Source organism: Podarcis erhardii, assembly GCF_964252035.2.
Source record: "Podarcis erhardii genome assembly, chromosome: 8".
Taxonomy (NCBI): Eukaryota; Metazoa; Chordata; class Lepidosauria; order Squamata; family Lacertidae; genus Podarcis; species Podarcis erhardii.
The window spans coordinates 42075623-42101741 of record NC_138499.1 but is presented as its reverse complement, the minus strand read 5'-3'; the positions used below and the strand labels follow the sequence as shown (position 1 = coordinate 42101741).

The window sequence follows — 26119 nt, the reverse complement described above, 5'->3', positions numbered from 1 at the left end:
TAACTTGTTACTTTAAATGGATCTATTCTGAGTAGTCCTGGGTGATATATTGATAAGCGCCTCAGCTGCTGCGGTGAGAGATAAGGCTGGGGCCAATGCACCACTGTATGGATGGTGATACATGGCGATGTTGAAAACCTAACATCACCCAGCCCTAATTCTGAGTAAAACTCCAACCATTGTTTCCAACAGTGAATTAATGCAGACACTAGCCCTGAACCTTATAGCAGCATGGTTATGAAACAGAACCAGGGTTGATCATAGACAGGAAATTGGACAGAGGGAAAAGGGAAAAGGAGAGAATCCTAGCATCCCACATAGTGCAAACTCGATGGGCCACAGCAGGCCAGCAGCTGGCTGAAACAGAACACACATGTTGAAACATTAAATGCATTTCACTAAAATGGAAAGCCAGAGGCATAATGACTGAAGTGGAAGAATAGAACATTACTTAAGTTGACATTATCTGTGTGAATGTTGTAGAACATCTGTGGAAGGGAAAGAAATATGCAGCAGACTAGAAAGAGAAAACATATAAATGGCAATTCTTGATAATCTGGAATTCAGACCACAGATAGATGGCTGAAATGGGCTTGGAGTCTTACGTTGTGCAGGCCGCATAGTGATTGCAAATGTGATAATCAAAGTTTATGGTAAGCCTCAGTAATAATATTTTTTTCTTTATGTCACTCTACACATTGTTTATTATCTTAAGAATGTAATTACTCCTCATTCCCCCCTCCACTTCCCTAAAAATAGAAATAACAGCTGCACTATGTATAACATCTGGATGGTGTCCTGCAAAAATAAGAATCTCAGGTATTTTGAATACCTTCCTGTATGATTTTGAGCTTCCTGCTCTCAGAGTTGCCTATAGTCAATCCTGCATATGGTTTCCATTAAGGAGAACCTTTGCAATAAAGCCTTGACTTACATACAGCAGTTAAACATCTGCACTGCATTAGGACAGAGATGAGACAAAACCATGATGCTTGAGGTTAAATCTAAATTTCCTACTGCAATGCTAAAGTATGATTTGTTAAAAGAAAAGCAACCAAGAAGAGTAGAAGTAGAACCTTAGACTAAAATTAGCAGTCAGAAAGTATTAGCTGCTCACTATTCTTTATATGATGTGCGGTTTTTGACTAAGAAGAACACAATGACCACAACCATTCTGAAACAGAGTTCCCTCAATCCTCATTTGTTTTCTAAAGAAGGCAGGTGGAGTTCCTTGGGCTGTATTAACATTTATTCCTGTGAACTATTCCTGTTGCTAGCACTTTTCTGAACGAGCGTATCTTTAGCTATTGCTAACTCCCATATCTATCAACCAATTATCCATTTTCACCTTACACTTATGTGAAAAAATAAAAAAAACTACTAATATCAGAAACATGCTGCTATGTGATTAGTATCATAATGCACAGGATGAGGAAAATGATGTTACTAATATGAGCAGAAACACATGAAGGTGGTAGAGTCAAAGGTGCCTCCCTTTACAGTGATCTACTTTACTTTAACAATCCATGAAACAGAGGCAGAGCCTTAATAGACTAAGCAAATTATACCACCTCAGATTGCAGGCTAACATGTGAGGCACATAGACAGTTCTAGTCCAGTCTTCTCTCTAAAATGTCATGATGAAAATACACTTGCACTGTCTTTCAGATGGTACAGAATACGTACAGTACTACTACTACTACTACTATTACTTCACAGGGTGAATAACTGAAGGAAAGAACATCTGAAGCAATCTTGATTAATATATTAATTCTAGATTACAATGTTGAACTTCTGAATTCTTTGCTGGTAGCTAAAGCAAGAGTGAAAATTCAACTCCTGGGTGTACCTAGTGCATTTTTACATATGCAAAAATCCACAAAACTTTGCACTCAGATGCTTTTGACAAGTAGTGATCACAGTAATAGGAGATCACTGTCAAATGTTCAGTAGTGACTAATAAATGTCATCCAATGGCTACATGCCAATTAGTACTTAATGCCCCCCCATGGGGAGCCTGGGAAACAATCATGAAAAGTATGAGAGCCTTTTAATATTGCTTTGTTTTTCTTTCCTTTAAGATGCTAAGATAATATAAAATGCCAATTTAACCTACTAAAGAAATAAATGTTTTTGGGATCATCATAGTAAATACAGTTTTGTATCCCCCGGCTTATATCCACAACTCAGAATGATCTATGCAAGCATCACTTCATTTCATGGCTATTGCACAACTTTCAGTGGAGTGGTGTGGAATAAGAGCTCCATTAACTAAAGCATTTGGCTGCAGAACCAACCCAGCATTAACACAGTTAATTTATAAGTGAATGGGAAGTTTCAGTATGGCGACCTTGCTTCTGGCAATTAATTGGCCTGTGTGTTACCTTCCTTCAAAAGACTCCTCAAGATTCAGTGCTTCATCTTGGCTTTTCTAAAGCAAACTTCCTCCTTTCATCTATTTTCTCTTCTCCTTTTACTTAGACTTGCTTTTTACACTCCAAGCCTGCAGGGTCTATCTTTTATTTTTATCTGTGCACAGCACTCCGGCTATTCCTAGATGCTTTATAAATAATAAAAACAATAATTTACTGCTGCTGTCAGCAAAATTGCAATGATCAGTCTGTCTCTATTTTTTCTACAAAATGAATAACTACAAGGCATCAGTTTAATACTTCAGGGTATTTTTACATGTGAGGTTTGGATAGCTTTTTAAATACAAACAAAAGCCTATACATTACTAGCACAATGTACACTTAATTGCCCTCCTGTGTTCTGTACTGCAACAACAACACTCACATGTACCACAACAGAGAGAGGGAGGCTCAAAAGCACTTCAGTCTTTTTTTGTGAAAGGGGGTCACAAATAAGTCCCACTGCACTCAGTGTGGCAGAATCACATGAAAATGTGCACAAAGTGCAATCTTGTTTTCTCCTTTCCACTTTCAATTTTCAAACAATATGGTACATGATCCCAATGGCCAAAGGGCCATTAATTTACCATGATGCAAATTGACTGAATCCGTGTCCTTCACCATGTGTCCTAACCACCTGTCCTTACATGAGGAAATTAATACAACCCAAAATTTCAGCTCATTGCGGACTGGCCTACGAACCATGCAAATCAGCTCTAAGAAAGGTGTTGTTGTTGTTGTTGTTGATTCAATTCGTTTTAAATTTGTATCAAATTTTATCTTCATCTAAAGGTCACAGGGCGGTTGACAACAGAAAAAAAATGAGAATACAAAATATATAATAAAACAAAAACTAACCAACAAACCCCTCCTCCCCACAAATACATTTAAAAAACCATAGAATGTTAATCAGCTAACCACCTGCTTGAAGAGAAATGTTTTTGCCTGGCACCTAAAGATAGTAGATATGAAGGTAGACTATAGGGCCACTCGTGAACTTTGCAAAAATGAGAGTGGAGGATATTACATTGGGTTACACCAGAACAGGATAAATGGTGCAAAACACATTTATTTTTCTACTGATAGCCTTAGAAATATTATATATGTATGTATTTTCTCAGATAAATTACATCCCAGGCATAAGATTTTCCTCTTGAATGGTAATAACCATTGTGTCAAAAGGTAGACCAGAACAGCCTCCCTTAGAAACACATCTAATCTCCCTAGAGTACTGAAGGAAGAAAAGTTACATTTTCCTGCTTTGAAAAATTATTCACAGCTCTCTTGCATGTGAACCACTGAATCCATGTTGCAACCCTTACAAGATAGCAGAGTGTGCCTAAAGGTTGTTTTTGGTTGAATGCAAATGAAAAGAGGAAGATTCTCTTCTGGGGATTTTAAAGCTTTAACCAATCTTCCACAAATCTTCTTAGCATGAGGAGTGTGAAATAAAGCCTCCTCCATGGCTTAGCAAGTACAAGAAGGGTTGTTACTTTTCTTGTTAAATTAGCTGCCACATCTTTTAATGACAAGCAATAAGGGAAAGGTGCATTTCATGCACTACTCAGGCAGCATAGTGGCAGCACCTCTCATGCACTGCGCCATTTCTTGGCCAAGCAGCATAAATCTTTCTCAAGCACCTGTACTCACCTTATCAGTATAGTTCAGCTATGGTTTTCCCAATCATCAAATTGCATCCAAGTAGCTGTGCCATATATTAAACCATTGGATTGGTGCAGCACAAAAAACACACAAACAGCATAGTTTCTGCCAAGACAATTTATAACAATGTTCAAAACAAAATAAAAAAAATCCTTCCAGTAGCACCTTAAAGACCAACTGAGTTAGTTCTAGGTATGAGCTTTCGTGTGCATGCACACTTCTTCAGATACAGTGTGTATCTGAAGAAGTGTGCATGCACACGAAAGCTCATACCTAGAACTAACTCAGTTGGTCTTTAAGGTGCTACTGGAAGGATTTTTTTTATTTTGTTTTGACCATGGCAGACCAACACGGCTACCTATCTGTAACTATAACAATGTTGTAAGATAATCTCATAATGGCATAGTACAAAGTTTACTGTGAATGTGCAAATGGCTCTCGCTTCACTTCTCCCCTAGTGGAAGTGACAAGCCATTATCCCTGGCTTAGCATTACATTTGAGCCAGGGATAAGTTAGCAACCATGGCTTGTTTGGAGTGGAACAATAAAACCAATTGCCAAACCAGGAAAACACTACTGGCAGTATGTTGGGGGCGGGGAGCTCGAGGAGCTTATTCCATGTGATTCCTATATAATGGAGTCACTATCATGTGACATCCCATGTATTAGATCAAAATTGCTGCTAAAACATGTCCCTGAGTAACAATTTGTTTCAAAGTGCATTGGTCTTGGAATAAATTCTGTTTCAACCTCCTGGATTCTCCATCAACATTATTTTCCCAATGGAGGAAAACAAACCATGATATTGGGTTCAGCTGCAACACTAATTCTGGGTTACTGGTTTGTTCCTTCTGTTTTTGCTAAGCTGGTCGTTGCAATAGATCATTAAATATGGTTTACACTGACATGCAAACTTGGTCAATAAAAGGAAGGGAGGCATTGGGCTTAAAAGAAGTAGCAAGGAGTTGGTAGGAGGAACTTTTCAAACTGCAGATAATGTTGCAAATGTAGAACAGGGCCTCCCCACCAGAAAAATGGGTACTGAAGTATTTGTAGGGTTCTCTCAATGAATTAATAAAAGAATTATTTATTTAGCAAAGGTCCAACCCACAAGTAATACAAAAAAGCATGTTTAACTCATATCAACACATGAGGGGGGAGGATTTTTAATTTTTTAGAAATGGGGAGGGAGAAAATACCACCAATACCACTTGAAAAGCAGATCCTAAAAGCGGTACAGGAAATTTGAGGAAGGGATTAAGGGGATTAAGTGAGCCAGTGTGGTGTAGTGGTTAAGAGCGATAGACACGTAATCTGGGGAACCGGGTTTGCGTCTCCACTCCTCCACATGCAGCTGCTGGGTGACCTTGGGCTAGTCACACTTCTTTGAAGTCTCTCAGCCCGACTCACCTCACAGAGTGTTTGTTGTGGGGGAGGAAGGGAAAGGAGAATGTTAGCCACTTTGAGACTCCTTAAAGGGAGTGAAAGGCGGGATATCAAATCCAAACTCTTCTTCTTCTTCTTCTTATCACTCATATTCCATCCTCTGCAAACTACAATTCTTCAATATATTTATAAAACTGTTTTAGTTGATAATACTACAAATGTACTGTTAAGGTGTTTAATTATATCCAAGCAATATAGCTAACGTTTAATCAGACAATTAAAGTGAGCACAGCAGAGTGATATTAGTAGGGAAAGCATTCCTATTAAGTTCTTATAAAACATAACAAAGAGGAAAGAGGATATGTCACCCTTTTATTAAAGGCTCTTAGGTAGGATAAGCAATGCTAATGCCATTATCGGATAGAACAGGAATCCAGCATGCAACTTTAATTAACAATAAAGAAGAATTGACACTCAATTTCCCTGGCACTAATCTAAAAGTTTCTTCTGTGTGGGCTAGGTGTCTCAGGTCATACTACAAAACAAAATGCAAAGACTGCATTTATGCCTCTCGCACTTTCATCAACACACTGAAAATTCAAGCAATTATTTTATTAACTACATATTTAAGTGCTATTTTTCTAGAAAGAGGTATTGGAACTCACCATGAACACCTCCCTCATTCTCTTAGAATGGCAATGACACACACCTGACAGGTGCTGGAACTGAGTTCTGGTTAGTTCTAGCTGAAGAAAGCCCTACATATTGTTGCCAATGCATTACTCCCCTGGACATAGCTTGCTTGTGGGGCTGGTAGCGCAAGGTTGCAGGTTCGATCCCCCATATGGGACAGCTGCATATTCCTGCATTGCAGGGGGTTGGACTAGATGATCCTCAGGGTCCCTTCTAACCCTATAATTCTATGACAAGCATAGAATCATAGAGGAAAGGTTGCAACATTTGGGACTTTTTAGCTTAGAAAAAGGTAAGAGGTGATATGAGAAAAGTTTACAAACTTCTGCATGATGTCAAGAAAGCAGGTAGAGAGAACCTATTCTCCCTTTCTCATAACAATAGAACTTCTGGACATTCAATAAAGCTGAATGTTGGAAAATTCAGAACAGACAAAGGGAAGTACTTCACGAAGTGCAGTATTAAACAATGGAATCCACTCCCACATAAGGTAGTGGTGGCCTCCAACTTTGATAGCTTTAAGAGAGTCAAATTCATGGAGGATAAGGCTATCAGTGGCTACCTACCAGCCATGATGGCTCTGTTCCATCTTCCCTGTCAGAGGCAGTATGTCTCTAAATGGAAGTTGTTGGGAATTGCAGGTGTACAGAGTGCTCTTGCTCTCGGGTTCTCTGCTTTTTCTCTCTCTGCTCCTGAGATAATGAAAAAGTCAGCATTTCTTTGTCCACTATGTATTTAGCATTTTGGGTCATCTTGCTAAATTTTATAATACAGGAGTTCTTTTTCCTTTATGAGGACATGACATAAGCCAAGAGGCAAGCATCTTAGAATCACAGAATCATACTGTAGAGTTGAAAGAAACACTGAGGATCATCTAGTCCCAATTGGTGGGAGACAGACCCCCTGCAATACAGGAATATGCAGTTGTCCCTTATGAGAATCAAACCTGCAAATTTGGTGTTATCAGCACCACACTCTAACAAAAACTGAGACTTTTTAAATTAGAATTGTGTCTAATTTATTTTGGAAAAGCTTCAAAAAATAGTTAGGGGAAATGTATTTGGCCAGGAACTAAGTAAGAAATTTCATATACTAGTAGTACTGGAGAAATATTTCTGCACTTTTTATTAACAATAAAAAGCCCACTGCTCAGACGCTATAAAAGAGAATGTAATTTAACTTCATTTGATTTGTAGCACTCTGTAATACCTTTTTGATGTTTGAAACTGTCAGCACTGCAATGAGTCCCCCGATGTTCTGGTAGCTTTTACTCAAATACTATAATAATTACTGAACTATATTACCAGCAGTGCAATTCTTCCTGGCATATCACACTGTGCATAAATGAATGCATATTTTATTTGTGCAGCAATCAGAAATTGTTGTGAAACCCATAAACCCATACATGAATTAAAATGTTTTTATTTTTGTAATTTTTGCTTTTAAAAACCTGTGACATAATAGCAGACCCTTTCAGTCACCATCCTTTATGAAACAATTTATTCTCATACCCACCATATATATACTATATAAAGAAGTATTCTAAAGAGAATTTAGACTGAATCCATTCAGTTATTAATTCACTTGATGCCTGCTGTGAAGTCCACATACTGTGGAGTCACCTGTGTAAAAAATCTTTTTACACAGTGTCACTGAAAATGTTACTGAGATCATTCAATTCAAAACATATTTATTTGGAATTAGAGTCCATTGATTTCAGTGGAAATTATATTCACAGCACTCCAGTCTGAAACACATTACTTGGAAGCAAGTCACATCAAGTGATTTAACTTGAATTTGCCTTTATTCAGTAATGCTTAGGATAAAGCCTATATGTCTTAAATAATAACTGAAAAAGAACAAGGGGGAGGGATCTTCAGAGAACTAGCTCCCAAACCATTTATGCCAGGAGTGGCTAACATTTTTTGGTCGAAAAGCCACATTAATCCCTGACCAACTCTCAAGGGAACACATTCCTCTTTTTTAAGCCTGAGCTCAACCTGAGCTTTGACCCACCTGTCCTCCCTTGCTATTGCCTCCATCACTGGCAGAATATTGGTGCTGGCATCTGCACCAATTTCAGGTGAGATCTTGCTGGAAATCAGCGCTGGCACTGCTTCTATGCCACGGGCAAAGGCAGCAGGGTACCCACAGGGCTACTGCCTTAGGGGTTTCCGCTGTCCCACTCCACCAAATGTCTTGGCCAGCCCTGGGCCTGGTTACCTAGCGAGTTTCATGACTCAGTAGCAAATTCAACTTTCCTCTCACAGTCTTAAGACTATACATACCTTAGTGGCTCCATACAAGGTGAGGCTGCTGGATCCTGTTGCATTTCCAGTTGGTTTTTTTAAAAAAATTATGTTGATATAGCCACCATTGAGGAGGGTGGGGATGCCTTCACCTCATGTGTATTACTGGATTTGTTTACTTGCACCAAACGTCATCTGCACATGTGCATCTGTTGCCTCAAATGTACACACCTCACCTCAACAGTGTTTTCAAACCAATTGGGAAGGCTGTTTGAGGGGGAAAGCACCAAAAAGCATTATTACTCAAGAAATTTCAGAATATGGATGGATTGTGGCCAGCGTCATGTGCACTCTGGGCTGGAGTCAAAAACTGAAGGTGGCTAAGTGCATAAATACTGATTTAGCATCAATAAATAAGCCCTTATAATCTTTCTCACGCAAATATCTCCTAAAGCAGGTACCGTATGGTTTCCTGTAAGAAAAAGAGAGAACCCGTATATAACTGCAACCGACTGGGAAATTTTTACTGGGGGCTCTGAGGCGATGTAATTGCGTCCCGTTATCTCAACGGCGAAGCCCGCGCGCACACTGCAGCTGATGCGGAGAACATACAGGGCGCATGCGCAGCGAGGGTAAAAGCCGTTGCGAACGGGGTGCAGCGCCTTGATGCTCGGGAGCCCCCGTGCGGCGAGAGCGAGAAACGTCAGAAAGAGGCGCCGGCAGCCCTCTATTGCGTCGCGCGTCACGCGCCTTTCGCCACGTCCCACCCAATCAGTGGCTCCGCCGATGAAACGGCGCCAAGCTGGAAGGGAGGGGGCGTGGCCTTCCCCCTCTGTTGAGGGAAGAAGTTTTTTCTTGGCCCGTGAGTGGAATTCGCCCGGGCGTCTCTGCTCCCCTCCTCCTCAAGCCACGGTGCTCTTGCTCACGTCACGTGGCACAGGGAAGGCTGGTCCTAAGTGGCGGAGATGCTCGTGAGGAAGGTATCAGGGCAACGGAGGACGGGGCGGGCGGCGGCGGCGGGGGGGGGGCAGCATCTGAGGAGTGGGAATTGCGAGGGTTTGTATTGGCTGCGGAATAAGGAAGTGCCTGAAAGCTGGACCCTGGGCTTTCTTCTCGTTAACTCTGAATATTTGGAAGCTGGCCAGCATTGTGTGGAGTGTAAGAGGGAAGGGCGCTCTGCACGCGCCCAGAGGCACATATGTTTGCTGTTCTAGGCCGAGCGCCTGGTCAAATTATGCTCCCGAGGGAATATCACAGGTTTTGAGCGGGAGTGGAAACTTTATGCATTTTACGTGTACAATAGTGAGAAGGTGTGTCAGGGAGCGTGTACTGGCGCCTTTTTTAAGGGAAATAGTTGCTAGGTTTAATTCTAAACAACGGCCACTGGGAAATTAAGTGTATTTGATGGAGAATGATAAGTATGGTGTATATTTTAAAAAATCAATAAAGATTAAATGCATATGGCCATGGGGAAGAAACCGGTACATAAACACCACACACACACACACACACACACACACTGATGTGCCTTTGTTCACGGGTTGGGAAATAAAGGTTTAAACTCTGTGGTAGGAATTATGAATGTGTGTGTTTCAAACCTAATTTATCTGTAGAGAGCAGAGCTGAAAATATTTTGAATTTGGTTATTTGCAATGCAATGGGATTACTGGAATCTCATGATGGGTTTGGTTTGGAAAGATGTCAACTGCTAAAGAACATTGCATGTCAAATGCTGAACTGAAATGTCATAGTATGGCAAATATCTGGCAGACATTCTGTGTAAAAGTTCACAAAGACTTGTGGAGAACTTTAGGGGACAAATATGTTCTAATGGGGGACTGCCTATGGAGAGAAAGCATGCAGAGGCTGCACTGTTCATTTAAATGTCACCTTTCTCTTTCAATAGAAAAACTCAAAGGGGTTAACACAAAACGTAAAAAATACAAATGGGACAAATTACACTGAAAGGATTGACCTTAATAGCTGAAATAAAAGATAGTTCATGGGGCTGAGGAAAACAATTCTCTCTTCCCTGTTTAACTCAAATAAATGATATGTAAAATAAGTGATATGTAATTTTTTCAGAGACACCATTAATGGAATCTTTTGAGAAGTTGGATGTGATTAAAATAGTAGGATATTTGCCATACCATATTCTTTCTCATTGTTTTGGGAGTTGGCAAGGGCATTAGGTGTCTTCCTTTGATTCACCTGCATTAAAATGTGTATGGAAAGGGTAATAGGAATAGGCAGTGTTCCTATCTCACCCTAATTTACCTCACATGGTTGTTGTGAAAATAAAATGGGGAGGAGAACCATGTATGCTGCTTAGAGCTCCCTGGAGGAAAAGCAGGATTTACACATGGCAAATAAATAAATAAAAAATAAAAGCATATTGCATTTAATAAGCGGGTGGCGCTGTGGTCTAAACCACTGAGCCTAGGGCTTGCCGATTGGAAGGTTGGCGGTTTGAATCCCCACAACGGGATGAGCTCCCATTGCTCGGTCCCAGCTCCTGCCCACGTAGCAATTCAAAAGCATGTCAAAGTACAAGTAGAGAAATAGGTACCGCTCCGGCAAGAAGGTAAATGGTGTTTCCGTGCACTGCTCTGGTTTCGCCAGAAGCGACTTAGTCATGCTGGCCATGTGACCCGGAAAAACTCTGCGAACAAACGCCAGTAAAGCAAGATGAACTCCGCAACCCCAGAGTCGTTCATGACTGGACTTAACTGTCAAGGGTCCTTTACCTTTTACTTCTGAGTAGGATGTTTGACAACATGTTGATGGCAGCTATGAGTGATAGGAGTCTCTGAACTTTCGTTGTGTCTGACTGTAGAGATATGAAGCAGTTATGTACTGGTTGCCAGTATGCAACCAGGGCAAATTTAAGGTTTTATTGTTAGTGTATGAAGCCCTAAATAATTTAGGGCCCCATATAGCTATACTGCTGTCATCTCCAGGACCCCTCCTTGTGATTCCCAATGTAGCAGAGGTTTGTTTTATGGTGGCTCAGAATTAGGTCCTTCAGTGCAGTGACAGCTGCTTTGTGGAACATACTGCCCATTGAAGGCTCTGACATTATACACATTTCGTTAGTTTCTAAAAGTTCTTCTGTTTCTATAAGCTTCCCCAGTAGGATGTGTTAACTTACAGGCAGTATCAGATTTTTAAAAACCTGCCTTATTTATTTATTTTAATTGTTGTACAACACTATGATACTTATCAGTGCTTGGTGGTCTATATATTTTCCTAAATAAAAATATTTTTCTTTGCAGAGGAAACGAACATGGTGCTCAGAACTTGCCTCTTTTCCAGATAAGAAGCCTATAGATGAAGGGAAGAGAAATTCTGGGGCAGCGGTAGATGCTGCTTCAGTTTCAAATGCATGGCTTCGTTGTGGTGACGGATTTCAGGCAAGTTCTTCACTGGAGGTAAAATGATGCTATTTTACTGAGTTTAGAACTTCATGCTAGTGAAGATACATTAAATTTTATTAGGGCTCATTGTCTATTAAATAATTTATAGTTGTTTAATCAGCTGCTTTTCCAACAGATTAATTACAAAAATATCCATATGGTGATGATTGACAATTCATAATTGGCAAATTGGGGATGACTAGAGGGAGATCTAGGGGACAGTTAATGCATCCTTGTGTGAGAAGATTTCCCCACCAACTTGAAGGGAATGGTGGCATGACAACCCCCGAGGAAACTCTCCCTGGATCCTGAAGTATTTGATAATTGCTGCCCAGTCTCTAATACCCCTGTTTGGAGTAAGGTGTAAAATGCCCTCCCTGCTGACATGGAAGTTATGGAATTTTTTATCTGTAGAGGTTTGGCTTTCCTCTTGGTGTGTTTAGGTGGAGGGTGAAGATCATCTGTTTGAATGCACTTTTGTGATATTGTCTGCCGTCTCTGATTGTGCCAACATCAGTTGTGTTTTTTGGGGTTTGATTCATTTTAGTAACATTTCTTCAATTGAAACTCTTGATGTGTTGTGTTGTATTGTATATATATAGTTACAGATAGGTAGCCGTGTTGGTCTGCCATAGTCAAAACAAAATAAAAAAAATCCTTCCAGTAGCACCTTAAAGACCAACTAAGTTAGTTCTTGGTATGAGCTTTCGTGTCTTCAGATATCTGAAGAAGTGTGCATGCACACGAAAGCTCATACCAAGAACTAACTTAGTTGGTCTTTAAGGTGCTACTGGAAGGAATTTTTTTATTTTGTTTTGTATATATATATTTATTTCAATTGTAAGCATCTATGGAGACCTTTGTGTTGGAAGATTCATAGTATAGGTGATTTAATTAATAAATATGATGCATTCAATGAATATATAAGAACATGCAGGACTGGTGGGGAAATCAAAGAAACAAGGGAAGGGGAAGAAGGGAAGTCATTGCATGTTTTATTATAAAGAAAGATATTAATGGTGGAAATGCATATTTGAATGTGAATGTGATTTTAGAAATGGTAATAATGAAAATTATATATTTAATAATGCATTAATATGTCCAAGAATGGTTTTCATATTAATTAGTATTTTGTTTTCATTCCTTTTCTTTTTAAACAGACTAAAGAATTGTCAGATAGAGCATCTAGAGTTAAAACATGCTTTGCATCATTGCTCAGTTCAATTGAAGGTACAACATCTACTGTATTATTTTACATTAGCAGCATAAGAGGTTTTGTTTGTATTACCAGCAAGCTTTTTTCTCAGGTTACAACTTCTATCTTGATCTAGGGTAGATTTGCATGACTGCTTCTTCTGTTTGTAATCCAGTTTGAGCCCAGCCTTGTAAAATGAGTTCATAAACTGATAAAACTAAAAACATAACATTTGTGGCATGCACAGTTAATTTGGGAGGAGTAATTTAGCATTGTGACAGGAGCTATAAGCTAATAAAGGTCAAGGGTTGAGCACATGTAGTGGGTCTCATATCACCAAGGGTTGCCCACCACCATAGATAAATATTCATGATAACTGAACAGGTAATATCCAACAGTACATCAAATGGATCCATGTAGTTATGGCATCCAGGTCATTGTTTTATCTGCACTGTGTCTTAAAATGCACAATGTACTGTCAAGTATTCCCCAATGCTATCTCATGGGCCAGAATGCAGCAGACTCTTAACCACACCATAAAGTTCAGTTGGACAAATCTGTAAATATGCAGTGTGGGTGGTGAAGTGTGATTCCTTTGCTCCACTCACTGCCTTGCAAAAAGTGTTCATCTGAGTTGTAGCCTGTGTTTGGTCAGTTATGTTCTGTGTTTACTGCCAATATCTCTCTAACCATTGTCCCACCCTGAGCTCCCCAGAAAACCAGGGAGTTTGTTTAGCTTTGTTAAATGGGAGAGGGTGCTCAGCAGTGATTATGTCAGCTGCCTGGTTCATTTCCCTATTCCATAGGCCAAGCAGGCCTTCAACACTTTCTGAAGGTTCTGTGACAGGAAGATCCCCAAGAGCTATCAGGAAACCATTGACACCCTTCAACCTCTTGAGTCAGAGCTTTAAAAATTAGTCCTTCATCCTTGTCTTAAGTTGCTATAAACTTAATCCATTGTTCAAGTTAGTTTATTTCATATCAGTTTTAAAAATATAACCTCACGGGTTAATTCTAAGTATTGTGATGTGTACATTGTAGTGTTATAGTTGAGGGCAGGATGAATATGAAATGTGCTAAATAGTTGCTTATTCTGCTCTGCAGAAATCTCTCAGAGTGAGAGACTAAGTGAGTTAACTGATATAGTATGGAGCTCCAGTGGAAGCGACTTCTCAGATGATGATGATAAGACTTTGACTTCAAGGTTCCCTAGTCTGAAAGTGGAGAAGTATAGAAAACATGGCTTGATTTCCAGGCATGGATGTAATGAAGGTGAGGCTCTTTGTATCTGTTTTGTATACATTAAATGAAAGTCCAGAAACCTTTATCTGTGGAATTGTGAAAATTGGCTTACCAGTAATACACAGTAACTTTATCATTCCCTAGAATCCAAGTTTTCACTGCTATACTATGTATTATTGTATTCTGTGTTTGCATGAGAAAGAAATGGGGGCAGAAGTGGTGAGTGGAATTGAGAGGTGGGAACCATGGTGGAAGCCTGGCAGGCGGGAAGCAGGCATCAAATGATGTGGGCCAGTGTAGGCAGAGGGGCTGTGGGGGAAGGGGCAGGAAAACAACCTGAATTGTGGGGAGCTGGAGCAAGGAGGCATACAGGCAGATTTCCAGTCAAATGGCGATTGAGGGCAGGGAATGGGGGCAGGAGCTAGGAGCAAGAATCAAGAAGTGTGACTTTGGTAAGGGCCACATTGAAAGGTAGTAAGACAGGCTGGCCTCTTGTGGGCCAGAGTGGGTAGTGAGAAGTGAGACTGGGGAGAGTTGTGGAAGGGTGGAGGCAGATATTTGGCCTTGAATCACGTGGGCTAGAGTGGGGAGTAAAAGGTGATGCCTTGGTGCAGGGTATGGGGGCAGCAGGCCAGAGAAGGAGGCAGGCAGATCTTGAATTATATGAGTCAGAGTGGGGCATGCTGAAAAGGACCTACCTATGTTGGACTCGATGGCCCTTGTGGTCTCTTCCAACTCTATGATTCTATGTAGCCACCACCTTCATTCTCTAACATGGTCAGATCTGGTTTCTGCATGGCCTCCATTGTGGGCATTGATAGAGGGAGTAAGCAGTAAAGGACCAAGAGCTTTGTGTATGTGATGATCAAGTCCCCCACGCCTGGATAAAGCTAAAGTTACTGAGGGGGACACGGGTGGCGCTGTGGGTTAAACCACAGAGCCTAGGACTTGCCGATCAGAAGGTCAGCATTTCGAATCCCTGTGACGGGGTGAGCTCCTGTTTCACGGTCCCTGCTCCTGCCAACCTAGCAGTTCAAAAGCACGTCAAAGTGCAAGTAGATAAATAGGGACCGCTCCGGCGGGAAGGTAAACGGCACTTCCGTGTGCTGCTCTGGTTTGCCAGAAGCTGCTTAGTCATGCTGGCCACATGACCCGGAAGCTGTGCGCTGGCTCCCTTGGCCGATAAAGTGAGATGAGTGCCGCAACCCCAGAGTCGGTCACGACTGGACCTAATGGTCAGGGGTCCCTTTACCTTTACTGAGGGGGGGGGGGGAGAAGGTCTGAAACCATGGTTTGATTCTGGCTTATTCTTGCTAACTGTAGTTAAACAAACCACAGTTCCGTGATTTGGGGATGCCACAAGAAATAGTAGTTATTTTAAGACTGGAAGCTTTTGTTCTCCTCTTTCTTGCATGGGGAACAGGTGGAGGGGTGAGCATTCTAGTATATGCATGCTTTTCAAAGAGTGGGAAACTCTGGTTCCCTATTGTGTCTGAACTGAGTCTCTTCCGCCCCCGCCCCCCCATACTGTAAAGAAATAAGCAGCCTTGAACAAGATCTCTTCCCCCACTCCCACCATGGTTTCTGGGGGAACAGTTGCCACAAACCAGCAAAACACAAAAAGGAAGGCTTGCTTATTTGTTTACTGTACTGCACGCAAGTCCGGCTGTTTCTATACCAAAACCTGCAGGGTGTATGGCGAGGTTTGGGTACTAATTCCTTGTGATTGGATAAGTGGCACCTGTGTATATATATAAACAAACAGCAGGAAGTTGTATCGTATCCCTGGTCTCTCCTGAGGTCACCTTTCTGATACATAGGTTTTCAAATACCTCTTTTTCGCATTCATAGTTTACATCAGGTGTTGCCAGTGCAGCTCCTGCAGATTTACCTCTGCCTGCAGAGACCTCCCCTGGTACCCACAGGATCTCTTCCCCTCACACTGCTGAAATTTGGCTTGAAAGAAGCATTCTTGGTTGTGGTTTCTGTCTGATGCCCATCATAGTTTGTAAATGAGCCCACAGGCCCCAAAAGGTGGCAGCCCCTGTTTTTAAGTGTTTAGGTACACAATATACATTTTTTTTCTTTTACTGTATTCTTTTGAAATAATGTGTGAAGAGGCCTTTATTTTCTCTATAGTAACTGCTCTATGCTATTTATTTTGTTGCTGCTATTGTAAGGAACACTAGATGGCCATCTTTCCTTAGTAAGCAATCCCAGCATTTGTTTATTAGTTCAGTAAATGTTGCACTAATGTAAGTAGGTCAGGCACAGCTGATAATAATAACATTTTGTACTTTCCTACTGTTCTTATTGAAATAGAAGAAATGATTGTTTTCCTGATTATTGACTGTTGTTTATCTGACAACATGCACTTTCAATGTCAAACATGTTGCTTGCTGCTTCTGTAAACACTGAACAAATCTGGAGGAGATGGTTAAAAACATACTAGATCTGTGTTCTATGGTCTTATCACTTGCATGTTATTCTCTAATGCATTACAGAATGACATTGTTACTTTCCACTGTTCATTTTAATCTCTGAGGACATGTCTATTCTTTCTTATACTACTGTTTAAGAAACCCTTCATTTTATGTTGTTGAATTGGAGCTTTTCAGAAGTGCTGCTGATTTGCTCAAGGGTTTTTTGAATGTGCTTTTCCATTGAAGATGGTCATTTAAAGCAACTGTTTGAGCAGGCTTGACTAAAAATACATTCTGCAGAAATATAAAAAGTCTTCCATTATGTATTATCACTTAAGATGTATCAATTACTTTTTTAGACATCTGAAAGATTAATCCAGTTACTTTGGCTTAGTACTGGGGAAGACTTATAACTAATAGGCATATTTTTATATAGTTCTTCAGATAAGTAAGTGTTCTACACGTGATTGCAACCTCAATGCTCTCTTCCCACCCCAGCTTTCCCTAGTCTTATTTCCGATACAGACATTTACTAGGTGAGGCTTTGCTGGTGTGGAAATAAGAGGTTGCAAAAAAAAATTCCACGTCACTCTGTTAAGAGCGAAGCTAGTAAGAAAGATTGCTTCCCTAGCTCTGTATGGATTATGTTCCCACTCTGGAATGACCTACTTTTCTGGGATATAAGGGCTAGTCTTGTCTGCCACCAGTTTTTACAATAAACAGTTAAATTCGTAAGTGTATGTATTGCATGTAGAGTTAGGCATATGTGAAAGATATTTGTGAGGATGTTAGCATTTTTAAAAGTCTGTTCTTATATTTCTGTTTTTTATTTCCCCTTAAGGTGAATCACACACCATTGATTGGGACAATGATAGCGATTGTGAAGATAATGTTGACCAGCGCAGTGAATCTGATGGTACTTCTTTGGACATATCAGACACTGATTCTTGTACAGACAGCAATATTATGTCTGATGAAGAAAAGGAACATGAACCGTCAAAGGTAAGACTTTTCTTGATTGCAAATATTTCAGGAATCAGAGCACTGGTCTACTTTAAAATTTTGTTTCCTCAAACGTCAGTTGCCAAAATGGTCTGGAGATTGCCAAAGTAATCTTGATAAGAAGTGTTTCAGGTAAACAGTAACACACTTTACCTAAACCTTTCTTGAAAAGGGTTTACTTTGGAATACTTGGTGAGTTTGGTGCAAAAAGTTCGGTGCAATTTCCAACTTCTGTCTTACTCAGAGCAGACCCATTGAAATCAATGACAGCAAAATTTTCTTTTTTAAAAACTTTTGGTACACATACCTGATGCCTGTGGAAAAGATTTGCTTCATTTCAGCGGAGCCACTGCTTATTTGTTTACTGTACTGTACTGTACTGTACCTTTGGAGGGTGTGAGGGTTTGTTATCTATAGTGTAATCCTAAACTTATTTATTTAGAAGTCCTATTGAATTCAGTGAGGTTACTCGCAGGTATGTGTGGTTAAAATTGTGGACTAAGTACTTATTAGAATAATTTGTTTCTGCTTTTTAAACCCAACCTCAGTGTTTTGTGGTTCCATTTTTGCTCTGCACATTTGAAAAAGTTTTGTTTCACCTTCACAGAACCCAGTAGAATTTTTCTTTTAAATGTTGGTTGTATCGTTGACTGTAATGCGTAGATGCACTCCAGGTGAACAGACCTATAGATGCTTAAGAATTCAGGGTATAGATAGTCTGAAGCCATTTTGCTGACATTCTGGCATCTAACAGCTTTTGGTTCTATTCCAAAGTATTACTGAACTTCCAGTAGGGGGAGACAAGAACCATCTTTTTGTTTCTTGCTTGCTTTTATTTGGGAATTAGTTAGAGAAGAGTACTTACATGTTGTTTGATGCACCATGTGCCCTGTTTTTATATTTAAGCAGCAGAAGCAGGTTTAACTGACCTAGAGATCTGAGAGTGTTTAGGGTGTTTGCCTCATGATCCACTGAGATATAATAAAACAGGACATTGGATTCATAGGGTCTGACCTTTTTCAGTTTTTTATTAAGCTGTGAGAACATTTTAGAATTAATAAGCAGGTGGGGGAATCAAGGTTTCAAGAACAAGAAAAGTATTTACAGTGCACCTCAAAAGTTAATACTGTAAGCAAGCATAGTTTCAATATAATTTAGTGAGGTATTTACTTATATTGTATATATCCATCCTATATTCCACCTAATTGTTCTGCAAAATATAAGAGTTGAAGAAAACTGTTTGGTCTGTCCCCTTCTTGGTACTAGTATTCTTACAATCACAATTCTGAATTCTCAGCATTTCTTATGAAATGAGATTCACCTGTCTCCTTGGAAGTTCCTCATTAATGGTCTGTCCTGTATGCATTCATGGGTTGTGCATATCCTTCCATAATTTTATACTTTCCCCCCTTAGAAGCTACTAATCATATTATGCAAGTTTTGTTGAATCACTTTGCTGGCTTGTTGAGTTATTCTTAGTGGAGGTGCTAAGAGCTTTGAGAGACCATATTTTCTGTTACAACCTTTTTGCCATATATTAAAACTATTCCCTGGTAGGATGAGAACTGATCATATTCATTTATTTTTGTAATAGAAATGTTGTTTCTCTGATATCAGTGGTTCAGGTTTCTTTGCTTAGTTACCTTATTGACAAGTTTGGCCTGTTAAATGCAGGGACTGGGCAATTTTATTCAGTCCTGCCAACTAACCAACATTTTGTAGAATAGAACAATACCATTTGAAAGAGAACCAGCTTTGAGGGGTTTTTTCCTGATATTTGATGGAGAGTGAATGTGTTGGGGAGTTGTATAGAAATTGGACAATAAATATATAGTGGTACCTTGGTTTTCAAACAGCTTAGTTCCCAAACAACTTGGAACTCGAACACTGCAAACCCAGAGTTTGCGAACTTTACTTCGGAAGATGAACATGCTCCTGAGCTTCCGTTTTCACTGTTGCGCTGCTAATTTGCACACCCCCCATTGTAATCAAAGCTTTCTTCCTTCCATTTTCACTCGTGCTGCTAATTTGCGTCCCCCATTGTAATCAAGGCATTTTTTCCTCTCGTTTTCACTGTTGCACTGCTAATTTGCGTCCCCCCCAAATGTAATCAAAGCCTTCCATTTCCAATTGCAGTGTTCCAAGGTGATAGTTGCAGCTTATATTTGGTGTTTTTGTTTTTGCTATTTTTTGTTTTTATTTGTGTGGCTTTTTCATTTTTGTGACAGTGGCTTGTTCTTCATTTTATGATTGATTGATTGATTGATTGATTGTGTGACTGCAGAAATGGATAATAGTCCCCCATCCAAACAATGACTATCATTAGTGCAGGTAAGAAAAATACTGTCATCTACTGTACATTACAGTGATACCTTGGTTTACAACCATAATCCGTTCCGGAGGTCCGTTTGTAAACCAAAACAGGTTGTAACCCAAGGCGTGCTTTGGTCAATGGGGCCTCCCCAAAAAATGTGTTTGTAATCCAAAAAAAATGCATTGTACAGTGGTACCTCGGGTTACATACGCTTCAGGTTACATGTGCTTCAGGTTACAGACTCTGCTGACCCAGAAATAGTGCTTCAGGTTAAGAGCTTTGCTTCAGGATGAGAACAGAAATTGTGTGGCAGCAGCAGGAGGCCCCATTAGCTAAAGCGGTGCTTCAGTTTAAGAACAGTTTCAGGTCAAGAATGGTCCTCCAGAACGAATTAAGTACTTAACCCGAGGTACCACTGTAATAAAAAAAAAAAGGTTGAAAACCGGAACATGCACTTCCAGATTTGATGTGTTTGTAATGCAGAATGTATGCAAACCAAGACATATGCAAACCAAGGTACCACTGTAGTGTCTCATTTATTTTATAGTACAATACATTGATTATTGCTTTCATGTTATGGATCAGTGGTCCCGTTAGATAGTAAAGTTCATGTTAAATTGCTGTTTTAGGGTTGTTTTTAAAAGTCTGGAATGGATTAATCAGTTTTGCATTACTTTCTATGGGAAAGCGCACCTTGGTTTTGGAACGCTTTGGTTTTGGAACAGACTTCTGGAATGGATTAAGTTTGAGAACCAAGATACCACTGTATAGTTTCTACCAGGAAACCTTGCTTTGCTTAGTTTTCTTGACTTAATGTCTTGTTACATGATAACTGACAGTAGTCCCTGCATGTGTGCTTAGTTTGTGTGTGTTATCTTTTTTCATTTTTTAATTGCATGCAATTACAGTGGTACGTTGGTTTACCAACTTAATCCGTTCTGGAAGTCCGTTCTTAAACAAAAGCGTTGTTAAACCAAGGCGTGCTTTCCCATAGCAGCGGGGGACTCAATTTACAAATGGAACACACTCAACAGGAAGCGAGATATATTCTTACTCCAAGGCAAAGTTCACAAACCAAAACACCTACTTCCGGGTTTGCCGCATTCTTAATACAAGTTGTTCATAAACTAAGCTGTTCTTAAACCAAGGTTAACACTGTACTCTGTAATGCATGGTGAGCCCAAGGATTCAGTCCCATTGTCGGCAAAGTACAGTAAGTTCATATATAATAGCCAGCCATGTTTTGGTACTATGGGAGCAAGCCTTGTGTTTCTATACCCCTACCTCCCTTTTCATTCTCTCCTTAAGGAGTAGCTTCCTGATCTATTGCAGACTGATTCTGTGCTGTTGAATCTGAATTGGCAAATTGGTTTGTATTTGCTGTCCAAACAAGGATGGTTCATCATGATTTGAAGCTGGTTTTCAATCCTGTTTTGGACGGCAAGTGCAAACTATGTTGTTCTGCAAACCAGAAAGTTAACAAACCAGATGGAATTCAAGAGGGGGAGAAGGGAGTATGTAAGCCTGAGGCTTAGTAACTTAATGCCAGACAATAATATGATATTGCACATTAACTGATCCACAAACTGTCCACTTTGAGGTGCATAGATTTCTTTTCCTAAGGAGAAGGGAGTGGCAGGCCTTTATGAACCTAAAAGAAACTATCAACCATGTGTCTGTTGAGATATGGCAACCTAGCACTAAATAGGTGGAATGATTTCCTCACATGGTCTGGAAAGGGAAAGAGATCTTTGCCAACAGTCATGATGTTGTGTTGTGCCATCGTTTACATTTCAGATTTTTGGAGGGGGGGATGAGAAGAGGTTGTCTCTTTATGCCAGGTATGATGTCACTGATGTTTCAAAGTTCTCTTTCCAAGGTGGATGCCCCAGTTCTCAAGTGCAATTTTTATGTGTTTCCTACTCTTGTATCCAAATCATAGTAGTGTAATCCAAAATACAGTCTGCTTCCCAGATATCATCTTAGTGGTGTGTCCTTTTGTGGGAATTTCCAGGGCAATGGCCTGTCTGGGTCATCAAACATGGCTTTGGGAGTTGACTCACGTTGCATGAGAGATCATTGCCATCATAATTACAGACTCCCTACATACTTTTCATACTTTATTTCACTGTTTAGTACATGAGGTACGTCATAGTCCTAGGAATATTTTTTAGTTTAAGGAGAAAGACAGGATTGACTACTAGAAAGAATTATTATTTAAGATGAGTATGGAAAAAGTAGTTTTGGTGATGGGTTTTACTCAGAAAACAAAGTATTTTTTTTATTTTGCTGGTGAAAGTTTAACTGTGTCATACACCAACATTTGAAACTCATATTAGATTTTACATAAAATATGCAAGTAATGCCTCTATGCAGAGCTGAAATCTTATATATCTACTTTCAGTCGGCAAGTACTTTATCAAAACTTTTTTTGTAAGTAATCTTTTTTAGATTTGAGAAGGGTGAGAGAATGTGCAGAATTTGTTCTTGTTACCCTCAAAATTGCAACAGGGTTAATTTGGCATTAGAAGGTTAGTGATCAGAGGAACATTTTGTTTCATTTTCTTAAATGCAATAAAAAAAATTGACAGGGTAATCCAGTAACCAACATCTTTATTTGTTTGCCAGCTTATTTGTTGAAAATACTGTGGTACCCATTGTGCAAAATAAAGAATCTTGAAATAGTAATGTAAGGCACATGCTGAAATGCCTAGGTGTGATTCAGCCATCACAGTACAGGTACTCAGTTTTTGTCAAACGTGTAAGAACAAATTTAGAAAAATGTGTACATTTTTAAAAGCCCTTTTCATAGTTTCTTAACGTTCCTGGTAAAAGATTTTTAAAGGTGTGGCAGAGGGGAAACAACCTTGACCACCATAATTTTCTTTTTTATTATTATTATTATGGGGCGATTTTTGCACAGCTTTCAAGATACAGGACTCTTTATTGCATTGTGTGTAATAATGACAGATCATTGCTATAATTAATTATTATGACTGGCTTAAAATTACTAACCGTAGTCATCTCTTATACCCATCTCTTATGCCCGTGTAGTAGTATCATCACAGTTTTTACTAACACAGCACATAGAGAATTATGGGTAAGTAGGTGTGTGGGTTGCTGCTTAAAGCACATTACGAGCAATCTGTGGGAAGGGGCTGCTCTCATAGTTGTCATACTTTTAATTGCACTGCATTAGTGCAAATTGTAGAAAATATGAAAATGTAGTGAAAGTTGCTGCACCGGCACACCTGTACCATGTGGAATCACCATGCCTTAAACTTTGAAGGATGTTTGGTTGATTTCTGGTCTTCCCTAAGATGATATTATCTGAGGGTCAGGAAAGGGAGAGAATAAGAGGGGCAGGGAAGCAGGTATAGGATTTACTTTGCAGGTTGTATGGCAGAGTGGCAGTTAGTGGGTTGCCAGAGCGGCCTCATGGTGTTATGGCTAAACCAGCTCACTGTAGATAGATACAGATTTTAATTGGTAGCTGCTATTTTTTTATTTTTTTTTATTGCACTAATATTTCACCTTTTCCTCCAAGGACCTCAAGATGGTGTACATGGTTTCTCCCTCCTCATTTAATCTCCACAACAACCCTGTGAGGTAGTGACTGGTCCAAGATCACCCAGTGACAGGAAGGAATTTCATCCAATGTTAAATGGTTGGTGACTTCTGTTGTTGCATACAGTGTGGCTCATGGCCTGAGTCATCTCAATTCGTGTGCGTCAGACACTATCCTTGTCCTACAGGCATCTTTGTTGTGTTACAAAGTTGCTGATATCTGCAAGTAGTTTGAAGCCTATTAATAACTTGGATGTTGGTTGCTCTGTTATGGATGTTCATGAAGAAAAACTTCCATTTTTAAAAAAAACTTTGTGGATTTTGAGGGGGGTGGGAACCGAAAAATAAAAATAACAGTAATAGTATTATGTAACCCCTTAAAGCTGTTCACAGGCTTAGGGATAGGTGGTAAACTGTTTATTTTTCTACTGTGTGTGTATGCCTATCTATCTATCTATCTATCTATCTATCTATCTATCTATCTATCTATATCTATCCCAAACACTTGGGTACATTAAAATATAATAGTAGCATCAAGTTAACTAAGTTAAAGACTGTCCCTTTTCATAGTTAATGTTCAAATAGCAGGGAAAGCTTTCATGGTCTTTTGAAAGTCTTCAGGATAGGTAAAGGATGCCTGGACAGTTAAGTCTGGTCAAAGGCGACTATGGGGTGCGGCACTCATCTCATTTTTCAGGCCGAGGGAGCCAGCGTTTGTTCACAGACAGCTTTCTGGCCAGCATGACAAACTGCTACTGGGGCATGGAGAACTGTGATGAGTGTCAGAGCTCATGGAAATGTTGTTTACCTTTCCGCCGCAGCAGTGCCTATTTATCTACTTGCACTGGTATGCTTTCGAACTGCTAGGTTGGCAAAAGCTGGGACAGAGCAACCAGAGCTCACCCTGTTGTGCGAATTTGAACTGCCAACATTCTGATCGGCAAGTTTAATAGTCTCAGTGGTTTAGACCACAGTGCCACCCGCGTCCCATAATTCTGAGTCTGAGAGCTGAGAACGGGTAATATATTTGAAAATACATTGGCCAGGAACCAAAGAACTCTGAAACATCTGTGAGTTCTGGGATTTGGACTTATTTATTATTATATTTATATCTCACCTTTCCTCTAAGGAGCTCAAGGTGGTGTACATGGTTCTTCTCCTCCTCTCCATTTCATCTTCACAACAACTCTGTGAGGTAGGCTATCTGAAAGAGAGACTGGCTCAAGTTCACCCACTGAGCTTCATGGCTGACTTGGGGTGAAGCTTTTTTGTTTTGTTTTTTGAGCAGCAGGCTCAGCCCCATCCCTTTTGGTAAGCTGCTTTTGAAAGAGGGGAGCTTCAAAAGTAGATTGTGAGATATTAAGTACAATAACTGGGTTACTTGCATAAGCCTAAGTAGCACTTTCAGCGCTGATCCTGCAGTACTGTACAATCTGTGTTCAACTGAAGTCAGTGGCAGTGTTTAGTGGAGCTGCTTGCATGCTGTTAGCTGAATTGCCCACTTAGATAACTTTAAAAATAAAATAATATAAAAAATGAGATATATGTGTAATTCACACACATTGAGGTTTGTTTTCTTTGATACTTTCTGATAGTTTGGCTATGACTGTTCCCTTTGTTGTGTAATATGATGAGTTATTTTTGAAGACTATGAGTTTAGATTATAATGAGTTATCACTGTTACCTGAAACGGAATCTGTGCCAGACTGATGACTTAATGCCTGATGAGAGGTTATATGTCTGTTTCTGTTGCAAGTGTTTTCTTCCGGTACCCATTGATGATGATGACATACCAAATGCCATGTTCCCTATATCCAGTTAGGAAGCTCAGTATGAATCTCTATGGAAAATGTACTTGCATAGTGCTGTGCGTTACACATTTAGGATTGGGATGCCAATTCTTCAGCTCAGTTTATCTTTCTGATGGTGGTCTTATTTGCAGTAGAAACAAATTGCAACAACTGTAGCACTGTTATCAACCACCAAACAACAGGTCTTGCAAATATTTAAAAAGTGTTTAAAATAATCAAACCATACCTGTAATTCCCACTGCTTCTCAGTTTTCAAGTCTTATTTTTGGATGAATGAAAGTGCTCGTTTTTAATGCGTTTTAATTGAACTTCATTTAGCAGTAGTAAATTCTGATTTATTTTGAAAGTATTTCAAAAATTGCCCTTTTTAAAACCACCAAACCAGGTTTTATTTCAAATGCTTTGCCCTAATGTCCTGTGTGGATTTAATGGAGCACGGCTGATTTAAATTGCATGGCTACCATATATAGACTGCTTAAAAAAATGCTTCCTCATGGATTCCATGTGGTAGGTATAATGCTGAAAAGCTGCATATTAGTGCTATATATCCCTCACAAGCTCACCTTTGGGCTGAAGACGTTGCTTATATTTGACCCCATGACTTCCTTGAGGGAGGAAAGTGTGCTGTGCATAAGAGGCCTGTTCTGTTTCTTGCTTTCATTAGGATCTTCTTAATCTAGTGGAAGACTTCTACAGTGTTTGCTTGCTCTTGGCATTTTAGGAAGATTGGGATTCCAGAAACATGGTC

At 39.8% G+C, this 26119-nt stretch overlaps 1 protein-coding gene and 1 long non-coding RNA gene across 7 annotated transcripts in view; one reads left to right on the top strand and one right to left on the bottom strand.

The window, feature by feature from the left end:
* The window catches only part of LOC309348493, a 74747-nt gene extending 65618 nt beyond the window's left edge, over positions 1 to 9129 (bottom strand). The window contains exons 1-3 of one of the 2 annotated variants that reach the window (XR_014159426.1): positions 8227 to 9129; positions 4062 to 4178; positions 2385 to 2560 (exon numbers count right to left, since the gene is read on the bottom strand). This is a non-coding gene — a long non-coding RNA (uncharacterized lncRNA). Of the gene's footprint in view, positions 1 to 107; positions 2561 to 4061; positions 4179 to 8226 lie in introns of those variants that run through there. The other variant, XR_014159427.1, reaches the window with a different exon arrangement.
* Positions 9130 to 9228: 99 nt separating this feature from the next.
* The window catches only part of SPIDR (scaffold protein involved in DNA repair), a 180425-nt gene continuing 163534 nt past the window's right edge, over positions 9229 to 26119 (top strand). For 4 of the 5 annotated variants that reach the window (XR_014159397.1, XM_081873660.1, XM_081873659.1 and 1 more), the window contains exons 1-5: positions 9229 to 9381; positions 11677 to 11832; positions 12978 to 13047; positions 14117 to 14284; positions 17519 to 17679. Coding sequence is in view for 4 of the 5 variants with exons in the window: in XM_081873660.1 (XP_081729786.1) it covers positions 9367 to 9381; positions 11677 to 11832; positions 12978 to 13047; positions 14117 to 14284; positions 17519 to 17679 (570 nt within the window). In the remaining variant the exon portion in view is untranslated. The remainder of the gene's footprint in view (positions 9382 to 11676; positions 11833 to 12977; positions 13048 to 14116; positions 14285 to 17518; positions 17680 to 26119) is intronic. The other variant, XM_081873661.1, reaches the window with a different exon arrangement.